The 22,491-nt window shown below is 49.1% G+C and overlaps 1 protein-coding gene across 13 annotated transcripts in view; it reads left to right on the forward strand.

Annotated features, from left to right (window-relative positions):
• SUN1 (Sad1 and UNC84 domain containing 1) overlaps nt 1–22,491 on the forward strand; it is a 52,798-nt gene that overhangs the window by 1,425 nt on the left and 28,882 nt on the right. For 9 of the 13 annotated variants that reach the window (XM_032394070.1, XM_032394073.1, XM_032394078.1 and 6 more), the window contains exons 2-4: nt 13,421–13,517; nt 19,822–20,010; nt 21,399–21,583. In XM_032394070.1, coding sequence (XP_032249961.1) covers nt 13,441–13,517; nt 19,822–20,010; nt 21,399–21,583 — 451 coding nt within the window. In that variant the 5' untranslated portion in view covers nt 13,421–13,440. The other 4 variants (XM_032394076.1, XM_032394071.1, XM_032394075.1 and 1 more) reach the window with 4 other exon arrangements.

Below are 22,491 nucleotides of genomic sequence, written 5' to 3' on the forward strand. Positions count from 1 at the left end.
CAACCCCCGGGAGCCCCCGCCTTCCCCACTCACCCACACTCGGGCGCTCCCGGCCCCCAACGCCTGGGCGCCCCGCCTTCTCCACTCACCCACACCCGGGAGCCCCGGACCCCCGCCACTCCCAACACCTGGGCGCCCCCGCCTTCCCCACTCACCCACACGCGGGCGCCCCCGCCTTCCCCACTCACCCACACGCGGGAGCCCCGGACCCCCGCCACCCCCAACACCCGGGAGCCCCCGTCTTCCCCACTCACCCACACCTGGGAGCTCCGGACCCCCGACCCCTAACACCTGGGTGCCCCCGCCACCCCCACTCACTCACACCCGGGAGCCCCGGACCCCCGCCACCCCCAATACCTGGGCGCCCCAGCCTCCCCCACACCCGGGCGCCCCCGACCCCTGCCATCCCCAACACCCAGGAGCCCCCGCCTTCCACATTCATGCAACACCCGGGAGCCCCCCCTACCCCCAACACCCGGGCGCCTCCGTTCCCCGCTCCCCTGACCCCCACCAGGGTCCCGGGCTCGGACTCGGGGTGCTCGGCCTCCCTGGAGTCCCGGGTGGGGGTGGGGCGCCCGCCCCCTTGACCTGTTGTGCAGCCCTCCTACAGGATCAAAGAGTTTCTGCACCTTGTGCACCTGTGCGGGCCGGGCGGGGCCTAGTGTTTGTGGGGCCCTCACCCTCACCCTCAGCCCGCACGTGTGAGCCAGTGTAGAGTGCACGCTACCCACCTGGTAGCACAGCGCTCAGGAACAGTGGGGAGGGGGCCCGGGGACTTGTTCGTGCGCCCCACGAGCACTCTAGTATGCCGGCCTGGCATTCCAGGTGGTGCTCTGTTGTCTTCAGAGCTTCCAGCGAGCTGCCCAAGTGAGTGCTGCTCTCGGTCTCAACCCCGTGTGTACAGACTCCCAGGGTCTGCGGTGCTCGGAAACTTGGGTTTGGGTTTATTTTCTTCCATTTCGTGGGACACTGTGTAGTTCTTCTAAGTCTGGAAGCTCATGATGGTTAGTTCTGGGGGATTTTCTCTCACTGTTTTCTTTGACACTTGTTTTAGTTCTCTGTTTTCTGTGTGTTTGGGAAATACTATTATTTGGGCATTGGACCTTTTGGACCCTATTTCTACCTTTTAAAAATAAAATCTTTATCTCTCCCGTTTTCAATTTTTGTCTTTTTGTTTCACTTTGCAGGAGATTTCCCCAGTCTTTTTTTCTCCTTTATTTAGCATTTTATTTTAGCCATCGTATTTTAACCTTCCCAGAGGTTTTTTGGTGTTTTTTTCCTCTAAAATTCAGCAGTATGTTTCTTATTTCATAGATGCAGTAGTGTCTCATTCTCTTCTTCCGTGACCTCACTTTTTGCTTGTTTCGGTCTGTCTTTCCTGAAATGTTGGGTAATCTTGGTTGAGCATATATATCTGAGAGTGGGACTGTGCCCTGTCCATGGGAAGTTCTGTGCACCTGCTCTGGTGCTTTCACTGTTGGCTGATATGAGTGGGGCTTCCTGGAGGAACCCTCAGCAGTATTAACTTTAGGTCCTTTTATTGGGCTTTTTATATTTTCAAGGGCTTTCCACTCTCCTGCCTTGTTTTCAAAGTTGGGTAGAAGAGTGTGGCTGTGACCCTCAAAAATTAGTAAGGAAGTGCTCACTCATCTCCCTTTTCAGGAGGACATCCTGGAGCTTCAGGATTCCTCTTCTGCTGTAGAGACCCCTCGTTTTTTGTTTTTGTTTTAAGATTTCATTTATTCATTTGAGAGAGAGAAACAGAGCACAAGCAGGGGGAGTGGCAGAGGGAGAGGAGAAGCAGGCTCCCCACTGAGTGGGGAGCCCAACATGGGGCTCTATCCCAGGACCTGGAGATCATGACCTGAGCTGAAGGCAGACGTTTAACCGACTGAGCCACCCAGGTGCCCCGAGACCCCTTGGTTTTTTCCTCCAGTCTTTTTTGAGGGAAGGCAGGAAGGCTAACTACTTTTTTGTGACTGTGGTGAAATACACAACATAAAATTTGCTCCTTTGATGTGTAGGGAGGTGCATTCGGTATGCTCTGCAACCATCATCGCTCTCTAGTTCCTGAACTGTTTGCCCCCTTAGTGGAAACCCCATACCCATTAGCAGGCAAATCAGACAGTTCATTGCTAGTTTATAGAAATACAACTGATTTTTGTGTGTTGATCTTGTAATGTGCATCTTTGCTGAATTTGTTAGCTTTTATAGTTTTTTGTGAATTGTGTAGGATTTCCTGTATATGAGATCATGTCATCTGTGAGTAGAGATAGCTTTACTTCTTCCTTTCCAGTTTGCTGTCTTTTGTTTCTTATTCTTTCCTAACTGCTCCAGCTGGAACTCCAGTACCATGTCAAATGGCAGTGCTGGAAGTAGACATCCTTGTTCTGTTCTTGATCTTAGGGGGAAGCTGTCCGTCTTTTACCGTAGAGTATGATGTGAGCTGTGGGTTTAAGTAAATGCATTTTATCAGGTTGGGGAAGTTCCCTTCTATTTCTGGTTTGCCGAACATTTTATCATGAAAGTGTGTTGGATTTTGACAAGTGCTTTCCTGCACTGATTGAGGTGATCATGTGGTTTTGCCTAACTGCTTTTAAACAGACTTTAAGCGTTCGATTCCTCCTGTATTTGGGCTCCAGTCTATACTCTTCCAAATGGAGACAAGTGCCACTGTTGTAACCATTCGGGGGTTCCATGATGACAGTTGGACTGTTTCTCAGTGTTCCTCATTGTAAGCTTGTGATTCAGCTTTTTCTGGCTTAGGTGTGTTTTCGTTTATCCATTTGCAGTCTAGCTTCTAGGTTTCTTGCTGTTGTCTTCCTTTTGTTTTGCTCTGTGGTTATGTGCCTTTAGGAAAAAATCTCTTTTTAGGAGGGGTATCAAGAGAGTGGGAGCTACCGTCTTTGTTCAGTGTACCATTTTTAACTGGAAATTCCTGGGTGACCTATTTTCAGAGAATACTGGCATTTGATGGAGTGTCTGCTCATAGCCATTGTTTCCTTGTTCTGAATTTATGATGATCAGATGGTCTCCACATTCTGAAAGTAGAGCCAATTTGATTTGCTTACAGTACAAATGCCAGGCAACATTATTTTGTAGAAGTGACACAGGATGGAACCATCTTTTAGCATTGCAACTCCTGCCCCTACCTAAATATTTCAAGGTGAGGCAAGAGCGCAGGGAGTCACAGTGCCTTTGAGACCCACCGGGATTCAGGGGAGGTCGTCCTGAGCACATCGCGGAGGGGAATGCCCACATGTAGGTTCCCAGGGCAGATGGGAATAAGACAATGGTGGTGTCCAAGCAGGAGTGATGTGGGAGCTGAGACGTGCTGCACACAGTTCAGTGGGGTAACTGTGCTCGTTCTTTCTTGCTCCCCTCCATTCCCAAATTTGGAACTCGTTGCTATTTTGGATTGCTCACCCGTCTTGATTTCAGGTAGAGGAGACTGGATCTGCTATGTGCTTTTGAAACCGTTTGCTTGCATTGGGCCACAATAAGCAGGACTGGCAGATGGGAATATGGAACACACCGTTACTGCTTATGACGTACATTGTGATTGGTTCCACTTTGTTGAGGAACTTGTGTCGTTCATTAGGCAGTTCTGTAGTTTGAATCACATGTGTCACCAATCATGCTTGTTATCTGGGTGCTTTGTTCATTTAGTCACATAGGGGCACTCAGTGAATGGTCATCGATTGCAAGTTTTACTTTAGGAGCTAAGAGCTATGTGACGCGTGCTTCTTGACTGTGCAGTATAGAGCTGCAGGTCCTCGATGTAAGTGGTGGGGAGAGTGCTCAAGTATAGATGAGTTACTCCCGATGGGGAATGAGCAGCTGCCCCCGGGGACACGTGTAGCTTGAAAACAAAGCTGTGCTTTGCCTGGTTGCTTTGTTTTTCAGTCATTGTCTGTATTTTGTTGGATCTTCAATTAATATTATTGGATGATGTGAGCTATATCTAGAATATGGAAAACAGATAAAATTGATGATTTCTTCACTCTCTACTACTTACGCTACAAACCTTTTCAATACCAGAAGACACTGACTTTGAGCCTGCTGCTTCATGTTTGGGAGGATGGAGCATGAAAAGGGTTATTGAGAACTGGTGTGGATTTAAGTGTTTACAGTACAAATAAAAGCCTGTAATTGCTGTTCCTAATTCTCATTCCCAATTATAGTTAGATATAATAAAGCACAGATGAGACAACTGTTCCGATCCAATGAGCACAGGTGAGAAGCACTTTGAATCCGTTAGAAAGAATAAGGAGGCCCAGGTGTGCATGACCTTTTCTGCTCATCACACGTTTGTATCGCTCTCGGTACGGTTTTGCCAGGTGTGGTCAGACAAGCAGCAGAGACTGGATTTTCAGGTTAAAGGCAAAGCAAGGAGCACGCATAGCAGTGAGTCCTCCCCACTGTGCAGGCACCTACATAGTGTTGATTTATTCAAGTGGTGTTTGGGCGCTGCCCTCAGAGAGTGCGAGGTCTTGTCAGAGAGAAAGACTCATTAGTAAGCAATTATTACAGTTTCTGTGGAGTGGGGAGTGCTAAAGCCAGCAGCTAACTTGGATTTTGGGTTTGGGGCTCCAGGAGTGCTTCTTGGACGTGGAAACTCAGCTGAATTCTAAGGTCAGGCAGAAGGTAGCCAGGAGCATTTGGGATGGAAAGAGACCAAGGGAATGAGGATGGGGAATCAGGAGGGCCTCCCAGACAAGGAAAGAGCATAGGAACTGTGTACATGGGGCGAAGAGAAGAGGATTGTCTGAGTCCAGGCCCTCAGTGAAGCTCCCCTTTGGATTGGTGGGAGATGGAGAGGAGAAGTGGGACGTCTGGATGGAGGGTCTGGTGCAGTCTGTCTCTTGGGTCTTATATATGAGTCCTAGGGAGCCATGGTAGGATGTGAAGGCAGTGAGGTGGTCGATCTCTTTGTAGACAGACCGTTCTGGCAGTATTCTGGCTTGAGGGGGCAAGGCTGGAGGGCAGGAACTAGTCAGGAGTGCTTGCTAGAAGCCAGCAGGAGATGGAGCAGCAAGGGGAACCAGAAGGAAGAGGTGGTGACCCACTGGGAGGGGAGGAGCAGCCTGAGAGGTGATTTGGACATGCTGGATTTAGTTATTCGTAGATGATCCCAGCAGAGATGCTCAAGTATAATCAGATGCTTACCTCGCTGTATACAGAGGAGTTACAGACGGATGCAGGAGTCAGGTCAGTAATAGAATCCACAACAGACTGTTCGTGTGTTCTTGGGTTGGAGGAGGCCTTTCTGAGCCGGACAGGAGGGTCCAGGAACAGCCGACAGTGCAGCCCAAGTCACCGGAGGCTGGCTCAGTGACAAGGGGGGTATCCCAGACACGGATGAGATACGTATGGTTAGTGTCCTGTCAAACGGTAAGAAAAAGGCAGCACCCCCGGTCTTCCCGAGGCAGAGTCGTCACACACAGTCTGGCCCTCCCAGGGCCAGGAGCGGCCCCATCAGAGAGTCACTGCCCAGCACTGCTGCTTGAAGGCGTTGGCCGGGGATAGCATCTTCGCCACAGAAATGGCGTCCTGGGCAGTCCTTGTAACCGTGCTACTTGTAAGGAAATTTAGTGCATCCTGGGTTTGAAGCAAATACAGTAAAACTATGTTGTCATGCTTTGTGGATTCTCAGAAGAAAGACCCTTTATATTAACGTGTACAAAATAAATAACCTGACTTTGGGCTTTTGCTGAAACACTAGGATAATACCACTGTCAGAGGCAGTGGGTTTTTTATTAAAAAGATCTGGAGCACTTTTCATCGGGAGATGTAAGTGTGTGATAACGTATCTTCACAAAAAGAAGTAATTATTTTCCCTAAAAGTCAGAGCTATTTTCTTACGTAAACAAGCCCATCCAGCCTACATCTCTTCTGTTGTCTCATCATTCTCCCCCAAAGGGAAGAAGCACCCTATCTTGGCTGGATACTGTTTTTCAGTACAGACTTGCTGCTGATAATAACTAACTTTCATTGAGTATTTTTATCCAGTGCCAGCCCCGCGGAGCAGGTTAGGTGTACTCACCGGTTGGCTCCTGCAGTAATGCCCTGAGCGTGGGCGCGGTTGGTATTCCCAGTTGATGGCACCACGGAGGTGTGAGTACATTGTCCTCTGCTCCCAGGTTCGCACAGCTGAGTAAAAGAGCTCGAATGGACCCCGCGGGTCGGCCTGCCCCCATACTGCTCCACAGATGAAGACCAAAAAAAATTGTTTTTGGAAAATAATAGTTATTGGGTTAGTTGTTGAAATTATAAGACTAACACCTACTCTTTAAAAACAATGTTGAACAGTACAGAAGGGAGTGAGGAGTAGAAGTGTCAGTTTCTATAATTTACCATTAAGTTTAGTGTTTTTTTCCTTCAAGTTTAAAAAGATATTCAAGTATATATATATATATATACACACACACACATATATGTAACTTGTAGCATTCTGTGAAGCTCTCAAGTATTTTTGTTTTAGTCATTTGTGTCTAATTCAGTGTTTTACTCAGTTCATTTTTAGGATTCTCATTTAGTATAAATCACAGTTTTTCATAAACTAACATTATTTTATTAAGATAAAAACAGATGAACGCCAATTCCTATTTTTATATGGTAGAAGTAATTACATTGAACATGACGTTTGGAAAACACTCATTTCTAACCCAAATTATCTTTTTTATGGTCTTAGACCAAATTATGATTTTTTTAATATGTAGGCAAAAATAACTGATGTTTTTATTGGTCTCTACATTATTTAGTTTTAACAGGATTAATATTGAGCAGAAGAGGTACATTAAGATGTAGTTCTAGGGTGATGGGCACCAAGGAGGGCATGTGATGGAATGAGCACTGCGTGTTGTATGCAGCTGACGAATCACTAAACTCTGCCCCTGAAATAATGCTACACTATATGTGAACTAACTTGAATTTATATAAAATCTTGAAAGGAAAAAAAAAATTAGTTCTAAGTTTTAAAGGGGCACCTTGAATTCTATTCTGAAAAGTAATCCTCTTTGCCGAGGAGTGACAAAGGAAAACACCCAGTGTAGCTGCCCTCCGGGTGATAAGGATCGGCCAGGGCGGTGGTAGAATGTTGGTCAGGTGTGCATATGCGTGCACATGGCCCCTGGTACCTCTCTGGAAGGTCCTTGAGGGACTGCCTGGCCAGCGGGGCGCCCACTGCTGGCCAGACGCGCCAAGGCTTGCAGGCCAGCAGGAGCCGTGTGCAGTCAGCGTCCAGCGTCCCTGTGGGAGGGCACTTGTGGCAGATGGCAGCGTCTGAAGCTGTGCCGAGAGCTGGGAGGAGCGTCTTGTCTGTCGCTGTCCCCTTTGATTGCTTCTGTCCCCGTGGACAGGTTATGGGCAAGAGCCGCTGCTCCTGACCTTCGCCTCAGGGGGACCCGCTGCAGGTCGTTTCTAAGGATTTCTGATCAGAAGGCGGCGTTGGCCTCTTCTGCCTGGGCTCGTTCTGTCTCAGCCACTTTGTCAGTGACTAAATCAGCTGAAAGAAAGTTTGATTTGTAACCTGCTCGTCTCTAGAAACAGTGCTTTGTGCACTGCTTGATAAACATAACTGTCAACTAGATGATGCTACTTGGGGTCTCCAGGGGGTAAAAGGTTCCTTTTTCCAGTTTTTCTTCAGAACTGATAGCATTTCCTAAGAAAATGTTGTGTGCTAATATTATTTCAGAGATGTTACAGTTTTTTCTGTGTCTTTGGTTTTGCCGTTTCCTTGAAGCTCTGTTTTCAACCCTTGCGTGACTTGTAATTTTTGAGATTTTTCAGGCATGTTTTCTAGATTGTTACTAGATTAGTACAGACATTCTAAATAGTAAAAATTCAAATTATATGTGCTCACAGAACTAAAATTCATTCTTGGTTAAAGCATTCAAGAACACAACAGCTTTATATTTTCATCTCTACTGTATGATGTCCATATAGCAGTATGTACTCAAAGGGCATTGAAGGAGAAGCCTAACTGGGGCACCTGGCTGGCTCAGTCAGTTAAGCCTCCGACTCTTGATCTCAGGGTCATGAGTTCGAGCTCCTCATTGGGGAGCCTACTTAAAAAAAAAAAATCTTAACTCTGATTTTATTTTTATAACTTTCTTTAAACGTTTTTTTAAATTCTGGTTTTAGAGCCCTACTAAGAACTGCATGTTTGTAAAGATACTTAATTCCTTAGGTTGTAACCAAAGTTCAGCCTGAACAGAGGCCCTCTCCTTCTGTGCTTGCTAGCATGTGTGTTCTCTTAGCCACAAGTAGAACAAGATACAAGGAGACAATGATCTTTTCTGCTCGCAGATGCTTGCACTCGGCCCTGTGACCCCTAAGATATGTGCTTTTCCTGGTTAGGCGTGGCAGCTCAGAGTCTGACGCTGCCCGTCCTGAAGAAGCTCTCTTTTACCAGGGCGGAGGAGGTACCCTCATGCACTCTGCCAGGCTGCCCAGCTGGGGAGAGTCCCACCCTGGAGCTCTGGGCCTGGGTCCTGCCATGACAAGGTCCTAGCAGAACACTCTTGAGGACAATGGAGTCTGGACAGGGCCCCTCTTTTGTAGCACATGTGTTTGCAAAATGTCAACCTCAGATTCTTTTCAGGGTTTTTTGATGCCATTGAAGACGTTTTCAATCTGCTTTTTCACCTACTATTGTGTGAGTGCAAATCAGCTTTCCCTTGAGTCTCAGGCTGGGGCTGGTAGAGGCAGGGCCCTGAAACCAGCAGGAAGGCTTTGGTGTTACGGGGATGGACGTGGAGGCTGGGAGCAGCGTTTTGAAAATGCTTAGCACTCAGTTTAGTTAGCAGTGGATCTAGAATCAGAGTTGCAGTTTGCTGTTCAGAGTTCTGACATACTTCTAACAGAGGTTTGGGGCTGGTGCTCCTCCCCCCTGTCCGCTCCCCATTGGAGCTGTCCGCGCTGCCAATGGCCTTTGCCTTTCCTTTAGGCCTGGGATTGAGTCGGGCTCCATCTCGGGGGTTGCTCACTCGGAAGAAAAACAATCCATGTTTGAAGGATTGAGAGCATAGGCTGTATAACTTCTTTCTACCAAATATTCAAGCTCACGGTTGAGCGTCGTGTGCCAGGCCCTGCCCTGCACACATGATTTCATGTCATCCTTTTTTCCACTTTATTTCATTTTCATCCTCTGTATTTAATGCTCACATTTCATGGAGGGAACTCAAGAGTGATTTCAAGTGTTAGGGGAGAGAGGGAGGGAAAACAGGAGAGAGCAGAGTCAGTGGAGAGAAGGACCTAGATAAATTCCAGGACCATTCACCGTCACATCCAGGAATTCTGTGCTGCAGTAAGCTTGGAAGAGAGCAGCAGTCCCCTCTCCCTTCGGAAGCTCTGAGTCCTGCGTGGTGGAGCCTCCGCATCCACCTGCCTCTCTGCAGGTTTTGCTTTGCCTGAGTTTGGTCCTCTTGTGCTTCTCCAGGGGAGAAGTGGTTTTCTGGCCTGCGGACTAAGCTGTGGCCAGAACACCCCCCTGGGCCACGGGTCTCATGAAACTGGGGCCGGGCTCTGCATATAGCTTTGTACTTAGATGCGCTTCACTGGAGAACATGACATAGAATTCATGTGGTTCGAGGAGTGAAATCAGAATGAGTTGGCAGAAGTAAGCGTGTGTGTCGTGCCCTGGCCCTGGCCCCTCCTGTCTTCCTTTCCTCCAGAGCCATGCTGCCCGGTGTTCGTTCTAGAGTCTGGTGTTTGTCCACACTGGTCCTCTCTGGAGGGTGTCCTCTTTGGGCATTTTATTACATCTGTGTCTCCTCTCCTGACACATTTTATCGGAAGTCTGCCACTGTCTCTTGTGTCTCCCTGTTCTCACCGGTTGGATTTTTGATGTAGTCACTGCTGTGCTGGGATCCTGTCGTTCCTGGGATTCCGTGATAGCCAGGAGCTGTGCTTGGTTCTTTGGTTGGATTTATTTCAGAGACAAGAAGTTAAATTTATTTATTTAGGAATTTCTTTTTTTTTTTAAGTAGGTTCCATGCCCAGCGCTGAACCCAAAGCGGGGCTTGAACTCACGACCCTGAGATCAAGACTCGAGCTGAGATCAGCAGTCAGACGCTTAACCGACTGAGCCACCCAGGCACCCCAAAATTAAATTTATTTTTAAATTGTGGTGTAAGGCCTGCCTGAAACCTGGCTAGAGGTGGTATGGCTCAGCTTTGTCATCTGGCTCATTGATGGGAAGAACCAGGTTGTAGGATTGTAGCTGGTCCTGCACCTCCTGTTAGCTTCTGAAAACACCATTCCTCATGCATTAGAAATTAACCAAAATCTCTTTCAGGTGGTTAAAAATGTGAGCACATATAAATGTAACTTTTTAAATGAGGCTGTGAGTTCTCGCCCATGTCTTCCTCAGGCCCTGTAGCTCTCCTGTGCTGAGTCATCGGCTGCAGCTCCTGGGTCCTCGGTGGCCCTTGTCAGTCAGTCAGTAGAGGCGGAGCTGGGATTGGAGCCCAGATCTGAGGACTCTGCCCTGTCCTTAGCCGCAGGCTCTGATGTCTCTGTGTCATGGTCCTGATCGTGGAAGTAAGCGCTCAGGTATTGGCTTCAGGGCTTCTGCAGTTCTTGTTTGTAACACTGACCTCTGTAAACTTCAGGGATGTAGTCACTAAGGATGTATCAGACACCAGTTGTAGCCTAGTTGGGGGAAATGAGCGATTAGGACAGCTTTTTGCTGGGGTTTAATAACGTAGGCAATGCAGTTATTGCAGAATGTTAAGGTGAAAGGTCACTTTGGGAATGAAGTTGGGAAGATTGGGTTTTGTTAATCAAGTGAGTAACTAATAGGGAATAAAAACCCAGTCCAATGTCCACTCTGGAGAATGAGGACGGTTACGGGGCATTTATATCCCCAGCATTTCATGGTTGCTTGGTGAGTGAGTGCTCAGCGTCAGGGTAGTCAGGAGCCATTGTGAGACGCTGCCAGGGCGGGGCTGGGGCCAAGGGCCCCGGAAGCCCAGGAAGCCCAGGAGCGCTGGGAGCTGTGCTGCTGGGAGGGGACACAGCAAGAAGACGCCCGGTTCTGCTCTCCCACTGGCCTGCGCCTGGACTTCAGTGTTGGCCAGAGTAGACACTCGGGGGATCAGGCAGGGGAACAGGAGGACAAGCACACGGGTAATGCCAGAGTTAATTTTATCTGTTGAAAGAGCTTGAAGTGTGCGTTAATAGATTGCCACATGAGGATGCACTTGTTGAAGTGTGTTTCGCGGGCAGCTGGGCTAGGTCTCTGAGAAGGACTGAGGAGTGTTGAAATGTTTAAAATGGAGGAGTTTTGTGGTGTTTGTTGAAATTAGTAGGCAGTATAATTTTTATAATGTAAACAGGGTTTTTTATTTCTGTGTTTCTTAACTCCTTAGAGAATATTTGTGGAGCACCCAGGTGGCTCACTTAAGCATCTGACTCTTGATCTCCACTCAGGTCTTGATCTCAGGGTTGTGAGTTCAAGCCCCGTGTTGGGCTCTGCACTGGGCATGGAGCCTACTTAAAAAAAAATTTTTTTTTTGGACTGGTTCAAAGAAAATGGTATGAATCAAAGTACTTTTGGTTTAGTTTATAGAAAAGTCATTTACACATAAATATTTTTTGTCCACGCTGGTCTTTATTTTTAGTGTTATCTTTCATAGATTTTTCAACAGTAGGTTATGAATCATATCACTACCATGTGGGGTCTTTTTTTATATTTATTTATTTGAGAGAGCATGAGTGGGGAGAGGGGGGGAGGGAGAAGCAGGCTTCCCGCTGAGCAGGGAGCCCAGTGAGGGACTCAATCCCAGGACTCTGAGATCATGACCTGAGCTGAAGGCAGACGCTTAACTGACTGAGCCACCCAGGCGCTCCTGTTTATTTTTAATTTGGAGGGTGTGTGTGAGTGTGTGAGAGAATATTTTTAGCCAGAGTCATTCCAGAGAAATTCAGATGACAATCTGAAAAACAAAACTTTATTTATTTATTTTTTTAAGTAGGCTCCACACCCAGGGTGGAACCCAACATAGTGCTTGAACTTACGTGAGGTCAAGACTTGAGCCGATATCAAGAGTTGGATACTTAGGGGCGCCTGGGTGGCTCAGTCGTTAAGCGTCTGCCTTCGGCTCAGGTCATGATCTCAGGGTCCTGGGATCGAGTCCCACATTGGGCTCCCTGCTCAGCGGGAAGCCTGCTTCTCCCTCTCCCACTCCCCCTGCTTGTGTTCCCTCTCTTGCTGTCTCTCTCTCTGTCAAATAAATAAATAAAATCTTTTTAAAAAAAAGTTGGATACTTAACTGACTGAGCCACCCAGGCACCCCAAACCTTTTCCTTTTTTTAAAGATTTATTTATTTATTTATTTATTTATTTTTTAAAGATTTTATTTATTTATTTGACAGAGAGATAGAGAACACAAGTAGGCAGAGAAGCAGGCAGAGGGAGAGGGAGAAGCAGGCTCCCCGCAGAGCAGGGAGCCCGATGCGGGACTCGATCCCAGGACCCTGGGATCATGACCTGAGCCGAAGGCAGCCGCTTAACCGACTGAGCCACCCAGGCGCCCCAAGATTTATTTATTTTTAGAGAGCATGCTCATGCAAGTGCGTGGGGAGGAGTGGGTGGGGGAGAGGGAGAGAGAGAATCCCAAGCAGACCCCTTTCCCTGAGCAGGGAGCCCGATGTGGGGCTCAATCTCATGACCTGAACCAAAACGAAGAGTCGGATGGTTAACTGTGCCACCCAGGTGCCCCTAAAATTTTTTTTTAAGATTTTATTTTTAAGTAGTCTTTATGCTAAACATGGCTTGAACTCACAACCCTGAGATCAAGTCGCACGCTCCACAGACTGAGCCACCCAGGCATCCCCCCAAACCTTTTTAATTAAAAAATAATCTGTGTTCTTTGGGGGAAAAATAAAAGTGTAAGCCGTGCCTTCTGCTCGTGCATCGTTCAGCCTGCAGTTTTCTGGTTTGGCAGTGCATGGGCAAATGGCATCTAGAATGAGTGCTTGACCGTGGACTAGGAAGCCATTCTGTTGTAGTTAATAACAATGAAAACTTAGTACAAGAGAGTGAGAACATTTGATACCTTTAAGAATTTAAAAATACATTTTAAAAAGGGTCTGAGTCACTCTCTGTTTTTTGGAAAGTGCCCCAGTTTTCATAATTATAAATGAGTAATCTAGGGTTTCCCCTTTCACTCCTGTGGGTGTATCATTGTAGGGAGCTAAACATAACAGAAGGACTTGTAACTATGAGAAAATTTTGTCTCTGTTGCTTAGCAAATAAAAAACAAAAACCGACTACTAGCTTTGTTTCACTCAAATCGTGATGGTGACGTTTGGGTCCCCAAGTACGTGCCCTGGGTTGGCTGCAACAGACAGGACTTGTCTGTGTGTTTCTACCCTGTTAACACCCTGCATTGCTTTTTCCCCACTTCTGCAGTATGACTTGAGGCCGTGACCATGGATTTTTCCCGGCTTCACATGTACACCCCTCCTCAGTGCGTGCCCGAGAACACTGGCTATACCTATGCACTCAGGTGAGCGTGCTCGCGTCCCATCCCATCGTTGCCTGGTCACCTCTCCGCACTTGAATGCCCGGGATATGGGAGCTTCTTGCCACTTGCAACCAAATGCTGTCTTCTGAAAGGGAAAACAGCTGCAGAGTTCCTATTACGAAACTGTTAAACCACGGAGATGGGGAGGTGGTTTTGACAACCAGACATTCTGGTGACTCAGGGTGAGTCATTGCCAATGTCCTGTTTTAGACCCCACCCAAGTGGCTGTGGTCTCCTAGATGAATCGCTGTGGTTATGGGTAGGGTTTTGTGATTTGTATTAATGGCGGGGTATTTTGAAGTGAACAGAAATAACCTGGAAAGGGATTTGCCTGTGAGAGGAGGACGAACCCTAAACAGAATTTTGATGAAGCCCACGGTTTCCAGAGCAGCATTGTCAGAAGCTCAGTTTTCTGTACTTATTCTGACATGATACTGAAGTCTGAAAGTGGCTGAGTGGCCCCTTGCCTGTCTAGTTCACCAAGTAGGAGGGATTGTTGAGACGAAACTGAAGAGTTACACACCACGGGTTAGTGCCGGAGAACACAGCACTCGGCGGGAAAGAGTGCTGTGTTCTCAGGAGACCTTCAAGGCACACAAGGAAAATGCTTGTGTGAGTTTTTTCAGTGGCTTATTTTCTGAAGAATGAAAATAGAAACTAATAAAACTGGAAGGTATTTTAACAAAGGTACTCTTTTTTTTTTTTTTTTTAAAGATTTTATTTATTTGAGAGAGAGCACATGAGAGGGGGGAGGGTCAGAGGGAGAAGCAGACTCCCTGCCGAGCAGTCGCTTAACCAACTGAGCCACCCAGGCGCCCAGCAAAGGTACTCTTTAACCGCGTTAGTCAAACCTCACATTAGATGATTGAGTTTTTAATTTACAATTTTAGGTTTTGTCACCCTTTGACTATTTTTGTCAAAAGTCCTGAAATACTTTAGAACAAAGGGAGTGGGCCAACTCAAGTAAAAGTGTTCCTTATTCTGTATTGTAGAGCGTAAAAATAATTACTCCTGGCAACTTATTTTTAGCTTTTAGAACCTATTTTAAAATACAGTTTTTTAGAAATGCACGTGTGTAGGTCTCTGCCTTGGGGAAGCGGCCCTGTGAGTTTCAGCATGCCACACTCCGCAGCCTTCCTTCAGGTGGACGTGTGGGTGGATGTGGGAGCAGATGAGAAGTGACGTAGGAAAGGTGACGGGGCGGTTCGTGTGCCGTGCTGGGAGCTTGGACTTTATTTGAGGGTGGTGGGACCCAGCAAGGGGTTTTAAGCTGGGAGTGGCCTGACCAGGCTTGTGCTCGGAAGGATGCTGAGGCCGGCAGGGTGGGTAGGGGGTGGGGGCTGCTCAGAGACCAGGGCAGGCACAGAGGTGCGACGCCCATGGTGGCCGGCACCGGGTCCTTCCCCTCAGTGCTGGTGACTCTGCACCCCTAGCCGATGACTTGTCCAGCACGTCTTCATTGTGGTCTTCTTTGTCAGCACGTCACTGAGCGCACAGAGGATCCGCCAACATCCTGGTCATTCCACTTATTTAATTAAACTACTTTTCTACTGTGGAGACTGCCTTAGCGTGAAAGTCTGGCGGGGGGGCGGTAATAAGCCCCCTAACTCTCTCCAGCTTCCACCCCTCTGGCGCTAGGCCCTTCCCTCCCTCTCCAGTGGGTTGTCGTGAAGCAAATCTCTAAAAGATGATACTTTAAAAACAACTAGCCAAAATACTAGTATCACACCAAAAGCTCTTAGTAATTTAAAATAACCTCTGGTATCTCTGTAATATACTGGAGAGCCACTGCTCAGTTTCCCGGATCCTCATTTTTGTTTTAAATCAACCTAAACAAGATTCTCCCATTCTTCCTAAGTATTTACCTCTGAAGTTCCATCTGTGTTTCCTGTGGTGGTTAGATGCAGAGGTTTGATCAGGGCTGGGTTCGTGTGTGTGTTGGCGGGACTCCGCACTTCCTTCCTATGGGGGATGCCTGGCGCCTGGGTTGGTGTGGAGGCTGTCCAGTGCTGGCGACTGGGCCGGACCGTCCCTGAGGAGCCCCCCAGCTCCACGCACGATGGGGGTGCAGCCACTGGGACACTGCCTTGGTTCCCAGAAGCCCCTCAGAGACCCCGCCCCCCGGCCCCCGTGAAGACGAGGAGGCCCCAGCTCAGGCGGCAGCCCACACTCTGGAGGCAGGTGTCTGACGGTGCCAGTCTGGTAAGTGCACCACGATGTCCAGCGCGGAAGCCGAGAGCAGAGTGTGTCGAGGAGGGTCCCGTGCTGCTGGAAGGCCACGCCAGCGACAGGACTGGGACATCGCCCGTGAATCCAGCACCGTGGGAGTCTGTGCACAGAGGCAGCCTGAACGCAGCAATGGGGGCAGGAGTTGGAATGAAATGTGTCGAGGAGTGAGTGTAGACAACTTTTTCAACCAGTGGGCCTGGTCAGGGGAGGAGAAAGGACCTGGCTCTCTTTACATTTTGTTTCCCCCCGCCGCACCATGGGGACAGATGAGAGTGTGTCTAGATGCTGATGGTTGGGAGCCATAGAGAGGTTGAAGGGGAGGGAAGAGGCACTAGAAAGAGAAAGACCCAGCCCGGAGCGCACAGATGGCGTTCCGATGGCCCATCTGCTGTAGCGGGAAGGAAGGGGAAAGGGCCGCGTGAATGTGCGTCATTCCATAGGCTCCGCCTGAGAGGGGGCAGCAGTTCTCCGATGAGGCTGATTGCCTATGGAGGAGGGGCAGGGCCTTATGCACTGGAGAGCCAGAGGTGGGGGTGAGGCGGGACCTGGTGGCTTTGAGGACCTCGCTGCTGTGGTTCCCAGGGGCCTGCAGCCCTCTGGTACAGGGCACAGCTGGGTTCATCCCGGGGTCCCTGCTGCTGGGACCCAGAGGCCAGTGAGCGTGGGGGAGGGGCTGTGACGAGAATCCTGATCCGGAGCCCAAGTGAGGCTGAAGAGGACCCCTTCGGTGAAAGATCCCAAATGGTGGGTGATGGAGGGTCAGGGGTCAGGGGCAGCCGCGGAGGTCACATAGAGAAGAACTCGGAACCGTGGGGGTTTGGACAGGTGCCTATATGGGACTTGCTCTGCCCCGTCCCCCTGCCCAGTGGCCAACCTGCTCTCTTATGACACTGTAGCTCTGCACAGCCCTGGTGGGAGTCAGCACCACGAGCCCCCGTGGCACTGCTCTGCTTCACGGCTTGCAGCTGCCGAGCGTCCATATCTTCCGGCTTTCAACTGTGGTAGATTTTTCTCTAGTCTTTTAATTAAAAGTGCATCTAGGGCGCCTGGGTGGCTCAGTTGGTTAAGTGACTGCCTTCAGCTCAGGTCATGATCCTGGAGTCCCGGGATCGAGTCCCACATCAGGCTCCCTGCTCAGCAGGGAGTCTGCTTCTCCCTCTGACCCTCCTCCCTCTCATGCTCTCTGTCTCTCATCCTCTCTCTCGCAAATAAATAAAATCTTAAAAAAAAAAAAAATTTTTTTTAAAGTGCATCTAAATAACAGACATTTTTAAAAGAATAACATTTAATTGATGAAGGAACCAAACTAAAATCTGCTCTGAAGGACTCAGTCTGTCATTATCTTTGGGGCCTTTGCACTCTTCTTTCATTCCAGTTACAGTGAAGTCCTGTAACACCACAGTAGCTGAGGTGCAGGCTGGCCTGGGTGCCCCGTAGCTCACGTCTCCTGCAGGTATGTGCACCTTTCTGCTGAGCTCCGGGCACATCTGTCTGTAGGAACCTCGTAGGAATGACGGTGGGGATCCCAGCCTAGGGCACGGGTGCCACTGGCTTGTGTGGCCCCTGGGCTGCGGCCCTGGTGGGCGCGTTAGTCCTGAAGGCACCTCATAAGTGCTGAGACCCAGACCAGGGGCCTGTGTTAGCCCTGTCCCCGGGGAAGGATGGCCAGACAGCTAGTCCAGACTCAGAACCTGCCGTGGCTGGTCCCTCCTCCCTTCCTCTGAGCCCTCTCTGCTTTGGAGTTCAGTGTGTCCAGGTCAGACTGAAAGGGCCTGAGGCCCCCTCTGCTTTCAGAGCCAAAGGTAACCACTGTTACCAGTTTGAAGAGAACCTTCCAGGTCTCTTCTATGCCCTTCCCTATCTATGTATGTATACGAATGTGTGCTTCTGTTTTTTGTTTTTTAAGGGATAGACCATTCTTTTTTTTTTTTTTTTTAAGATTTTTATTTGAGAGAGCACGAGCATGAGTGGGGGGAGGGGCAGAGGGAGAAGCAGGCTCCCCGCTGAGCGGGAAGTCCAATGTGGGACTCGATCCCAGGACCCTGAGACCACGACCCAAGCTGAAGGCAGATGCCCAACCGACTGAGCCACCCAGGTGTCCCTCTGTTTTTTGTTTTTTTGTTTTAAGTAGGCTCTGGGCCCAATGTAGGGCTTGAACTCATGACCCGGGGATCAAGCGTCGCACATTCCACCAAGCCAGCTGGACGCCCCGTGTGCTTCTGTTTTATAGTTTGTCATAACATAAATAGGATGATACTAGAATCTTTCTGTTTAGCAGTATATACAGATCTCTCATGATCGTGTTAAAGAATTCAGACAGACGTAGCCTGGTTTAATTAACCCTTCCCCTGCTGGTGGGCAGTTCTAGTTGTCTGCTGTTGTAACATTCTTGTATTTGCTTCTTCCAGGGCCTTTCTAATCAGACTGACGGGTTTGGAACACCCTTCTGATGGCCAAGGCATTCCAGGTTCTGGGTGGGAGTGCTGGGGCCCCTTCTAGATTGTGCAGGGGTAGTAGTGTTCCAGACTGGAGCCTCCAGGGCCCGTGGGGCTGGGCTGCACACTGTTGGCTTGCTTGCCTTCTGCTTATTTGTGTAGTGGTCTGGAGTGACCACCACCTGGTTTGGGGCTTGGACCGAGGGGGGGAGCTTGGATATCATTGTCTTTGGATGTTTGGCTGTCCTTAGATGAAGAGGAAGAGTGTGCTGGTGGAGGGGACTGGTCCATAGTTACACAATAAACTCTGACTTGAAAGAACAGAATTTTCTTAAACTAAGATTGTACTTGTATAAAATATTTTTGGAAGGAAAGCGTAACCATACTTTAGGTTATACCCAAATTCTGCTTAGCATACTTGCGGTGTGCTCAGCATGGGTGAGCGTGGTACGTCTCTGCCCCTGTGCCAGCCTCCGGTGCAAGCGAGGAAGGGGCTCTTCCTGAAGTTGTGCGAGCACCTCAGCGTGGATGGCTGGGGGCAGCTGGCGTCTGCTTACTGTCGGTTCGCTTGAAGAGTTTTCAGTGTCAGATCTAATAACATTTAGGTTGAACATGATTCTGAAAACACTTTTATAATCTAAAACATAAGGCAGACTTGTCCTTAGCCCGCTTCCTTTCCTTGAGAGCCTCGTGGCTCCTGTTGATTTCCAGGCGCTCAGCCCAGTCTGCTCTCCTGAGGGGGCTGTTGTCCTACTGCTCCCTGGACGCCTCCCTGTGGGTAAGGGGGCCCGCAGAACACAGGCCCCCTCCAGCAGGGCAGGCAGCCCCTCCTCAGCCTTCCCAGTTTGCCTTCATGCCCCCTTTGCTGCTGTCTTTGGCCAGGCCCCTCTGCCCACGGCACCTTCCCTGCCGAGCGTGGCTCGTCTCTGGCTGTAGGTGTGGAGTCCTCACTGGTGGTGACCACACAGTCGTCACCTGGATGGTCTGGGCGGATCCAGACGTGCGATCCCCTTCCCAGTGGAGGCACACGATAGGTGCTCAGTTAACGCGTCTTGCTTTGGAAGAACTTGCTAATAGCACAAAAGAATGTGTCTTTTAGTTTGAGATGGTTACGTGGAAGGGTACTGAAGTGACTTTGTGACAAACTTGTGTCTGGCTTTATGGTGAGTTAGACGCGAAGTAGCGTTACGTACTGCCCAGTGTCTGGCTGCTTTTCTCCTTGAGAGATTAGCTGTCACATGGTCCCTGTCTCCTTCACTGCTCTGTCAGGCATAGAGTCTACTAGTAAATGCATTCTGGTTTTTTAGTGCTGTTGACCTAGTTCCCCATAGGTGGAGGTTCTCGTGAGCACATCCTAAAGCAGGTTAGGGTCAGCTCTAGACTGAAATATTTGGGTGCCTGGGGACTTTATCTCATACATGGCGTGGCCAGAGTGCATCTGTGGTGAGCATCAGTTGTCCACTAATTTGGGTGACTTCTGCTTTGTGCAAAAGCCATCACACAGTAATGGCTGTCTTTAAAATCTGCACTAGATCAGTACACGTTCTGTTCATTATTTGCTCAGTATGTTTCAGAAACTACTGTCTGCATTATTTATCTCTGACAAGTTTTTTTCCTTCTAGTTCGAGTTATTCTTCTGATGCTCTGGCTTTCGAGACTGAGCACAGATTGGACCCCGTGTTCGATTCTCCAAGAATGTCCCGCCGTAGTTTGCGGCTGGTCACCACCACGTGTGCCGTGGAGGATGGCCAGGCTGGGGACGCTCACTCCTGCGCCGGTAGCACCGTGTCCCTGAAGGACAGAGCGGCCAGGTAAGCACTGCTTCCCAAACATGCTCTAACACCGTGAAAACCAAATGTACAAGCTTTCTGGTCGGCAAAACCACACTCTTGCATCCAAGGATATGTATGAACACCACGAAAATTCACACCTGAAGTCGTAGCTGTGTTGCAGATAAGGACCGAACCTAATTCTGGGCCCTGTGGCTCGTCTGGTGCCGACCTTCTTGTGCAGGCTCAGATTTCTCGTTCTCTGGCCTTGTGCTCAGATCTCGGGGAGGAGCACGGGCACCGTGGAGCCGGCCTCTGGCCTTGTCTGGGGGTAGCCTTACCAGACGATCGTGTGGCACGTGGATGAGCTCTGTCTGCATTGTTAGCACTTGGTCTCTTTATTAAAATCTGTGTGAACTAACAGATGCATCCATGAAGTTTAGCTGCTCACCTCTGTTCGTGATTGCGTTCACTTGATTTCTGAGCTCTCCATGTGCCCATCACATGTGCATACCCAAGAAGGAGCAGTTGCAAAATCTTTGTGCCATTTCGAGATAATGTTCTATTGCTCACATAAGAAAGAGGAGTTTCCAGTCTGAACGGTCATCTTTCACTCAGGATTGGGGTGGTTCCTATGAAGAGAGGTGGTGGAATGCCAACTTGGAGCCAGGCTGGGTGCTGGCGGCCAAGGCCCCATGTGCCTCACACTCAGTGTGGGTTATTTAGAGCGTAGGAGAATGGGATTGCAGCTCAGAGGCCCAGGAAATGCACTTGAGGGCCCTAGTCGACTCCATGTGTGTGGCGCTGCAGCCAGACTGGTTTTCTGCCACTGGGCAAGGCCACAACCCGTGTCTGGGTGCGGTGTGCTCACACGCAGCGGTGCTTCGCTGTGTCCTGGCTCCTTCCCTTGCGGAGGGAGGATCTTCTCCCTGCCCCAGCCTGGTGCTGACATTCATAAAGTTAGTTTTTAGGGGCTTTGTTGTTATCTGTGCTAAATATGGGTACAAGAAATAAGATTGCAGCCTTTCCTTGCTGTCCTTAATGCCATTCCATCTTTACCAGGGACTGAGAAATCAAGCGGTGTGTGCGTGCACACACTTACTCTGAAAGGGGTTAAATTTTGTAAATGATAATTTTTTAAGTCATTTTTATTAGATTATTTTAAGTTTTAACCACTTTTGGGTCGTGGGGCCCAAAATAATCTGAAAACTGTCTTGTGTGTACAATTTTAGAAGCAGCTCTGGGACCCCAGCTTCAGGATTCCTGTGTCAGGTTAATGGGTGTTTCATTACAGCAGAGAAGACATAAGAAAATGGCCTTAAAAATACTGTATTTGTTTTCAAAGATTTTGTGTTGGTAAAATAGAATCCTTTTGTATTTACTATAAGAAAAAAGTCTATAAACTTGTTCCTTTTATTCTTTTTTCTTAGAACAGTAAAGCAGCGCAGGAGTGCAAGCAAGCCAGCTCTTAGTATAAACCACACCTCGAGGAAGGTCGTGTCCTGTGCAGTGGGCCAGAGCGTTGCTAGCACGCGGTCGGGTGCGGCCTGCCTACGGCCTCCCGTGCTGGATGAGTCTCTGATCCGCGAGCAGACCAAAGTGGACCACTTCTGGGGTGAGTCGTCTGCCCCTTACAGGGTGGGAGAAGCTGTGGGAAGGTCCGAGGTTTTCTCTGGACTCCAGTTCAGAATGCACGCAGCGGCTTATAAGCACCTGCTGCTGCTGTTGGCTGTGCTCACGCGTTAATCACTTGTGACGTGGAACCAGCTGAAGTGGTCAGGTTGTAATCTGATAACTCTTTTTCTAGACGTGTTATTTCTGTAGGATGGGGAAGCACGGTTGTTAGAAAAATCCACCAGTCTAATTTCAGGTTCCAGACCGCTCTCAGCAACAAGGCAGACACAGTATTTTTGAGTCCTTAGAAAGTACCCCGTGTGGACGGATTGACACTAGGAAGCAGTGTGGCTCGTGAATCTTCTTATCTAAGGCAGCAACAGTGTGACCCTGTCCTTGCCCCTGGCAGGGTGATGGCCACAGGGACATGCACCTGCTTGCTTGTGTCCACTCCATGTTCTGTTCGGCCCCTTTGAGAAGATTAGAAGATGAAGATCAGCTCCCAAAAGTTTGTGTGCTAATTTGAGGCAGCATTGGGATTGGTGCTTGCTCCGTTTGACTCAGCTAGCAAGGGTAGTTCCCAGGCGATGCCGGAAGCAGAGGGTGCTGGTGGGGCTTCTGCCTCTCCATACCGGGGTCTTGTCTTCCTGCCTGTTCTCCAGGTGTGTGTGCGCCAGGTGTGCGCGTGCAGGTGTGTGTGCGGAGGTGTGTGTGTGTGCATCAGGTGTGTGCTTGAAGGTACGGGTGTGTGCGTGCGCAGGTGTGTGCTCGAAGGTGCAGGTGTGTGTGTGCGCATGCAGGTGTGTGCTCGAGGGTACGGGTGTGTGCGTGCGCAGGTGTGTGCTCGAAGGTGCAGGTGTGTGTGTGTGTGTGCATGCAGGTGTGTGCTCGAGGGTACGGGTGTGTGCA

The sequence above is a fragment of the Phoca vitulina genome, unplaced genomic scaffold (genome assembly GCF_004348235.1).
Source record: "Phoca vitulina isolate PV1807 unplaced genomic scaffold, GSC_HSeal_1.0 scaffold79, whole genome shotgun sequence".
Classification (NCBI taxonomy): Eukaryota; Metazoa; Chordata; class Mammalia; order Carnivora; family Phocidae; genus Phoca; species Phoca vitulina.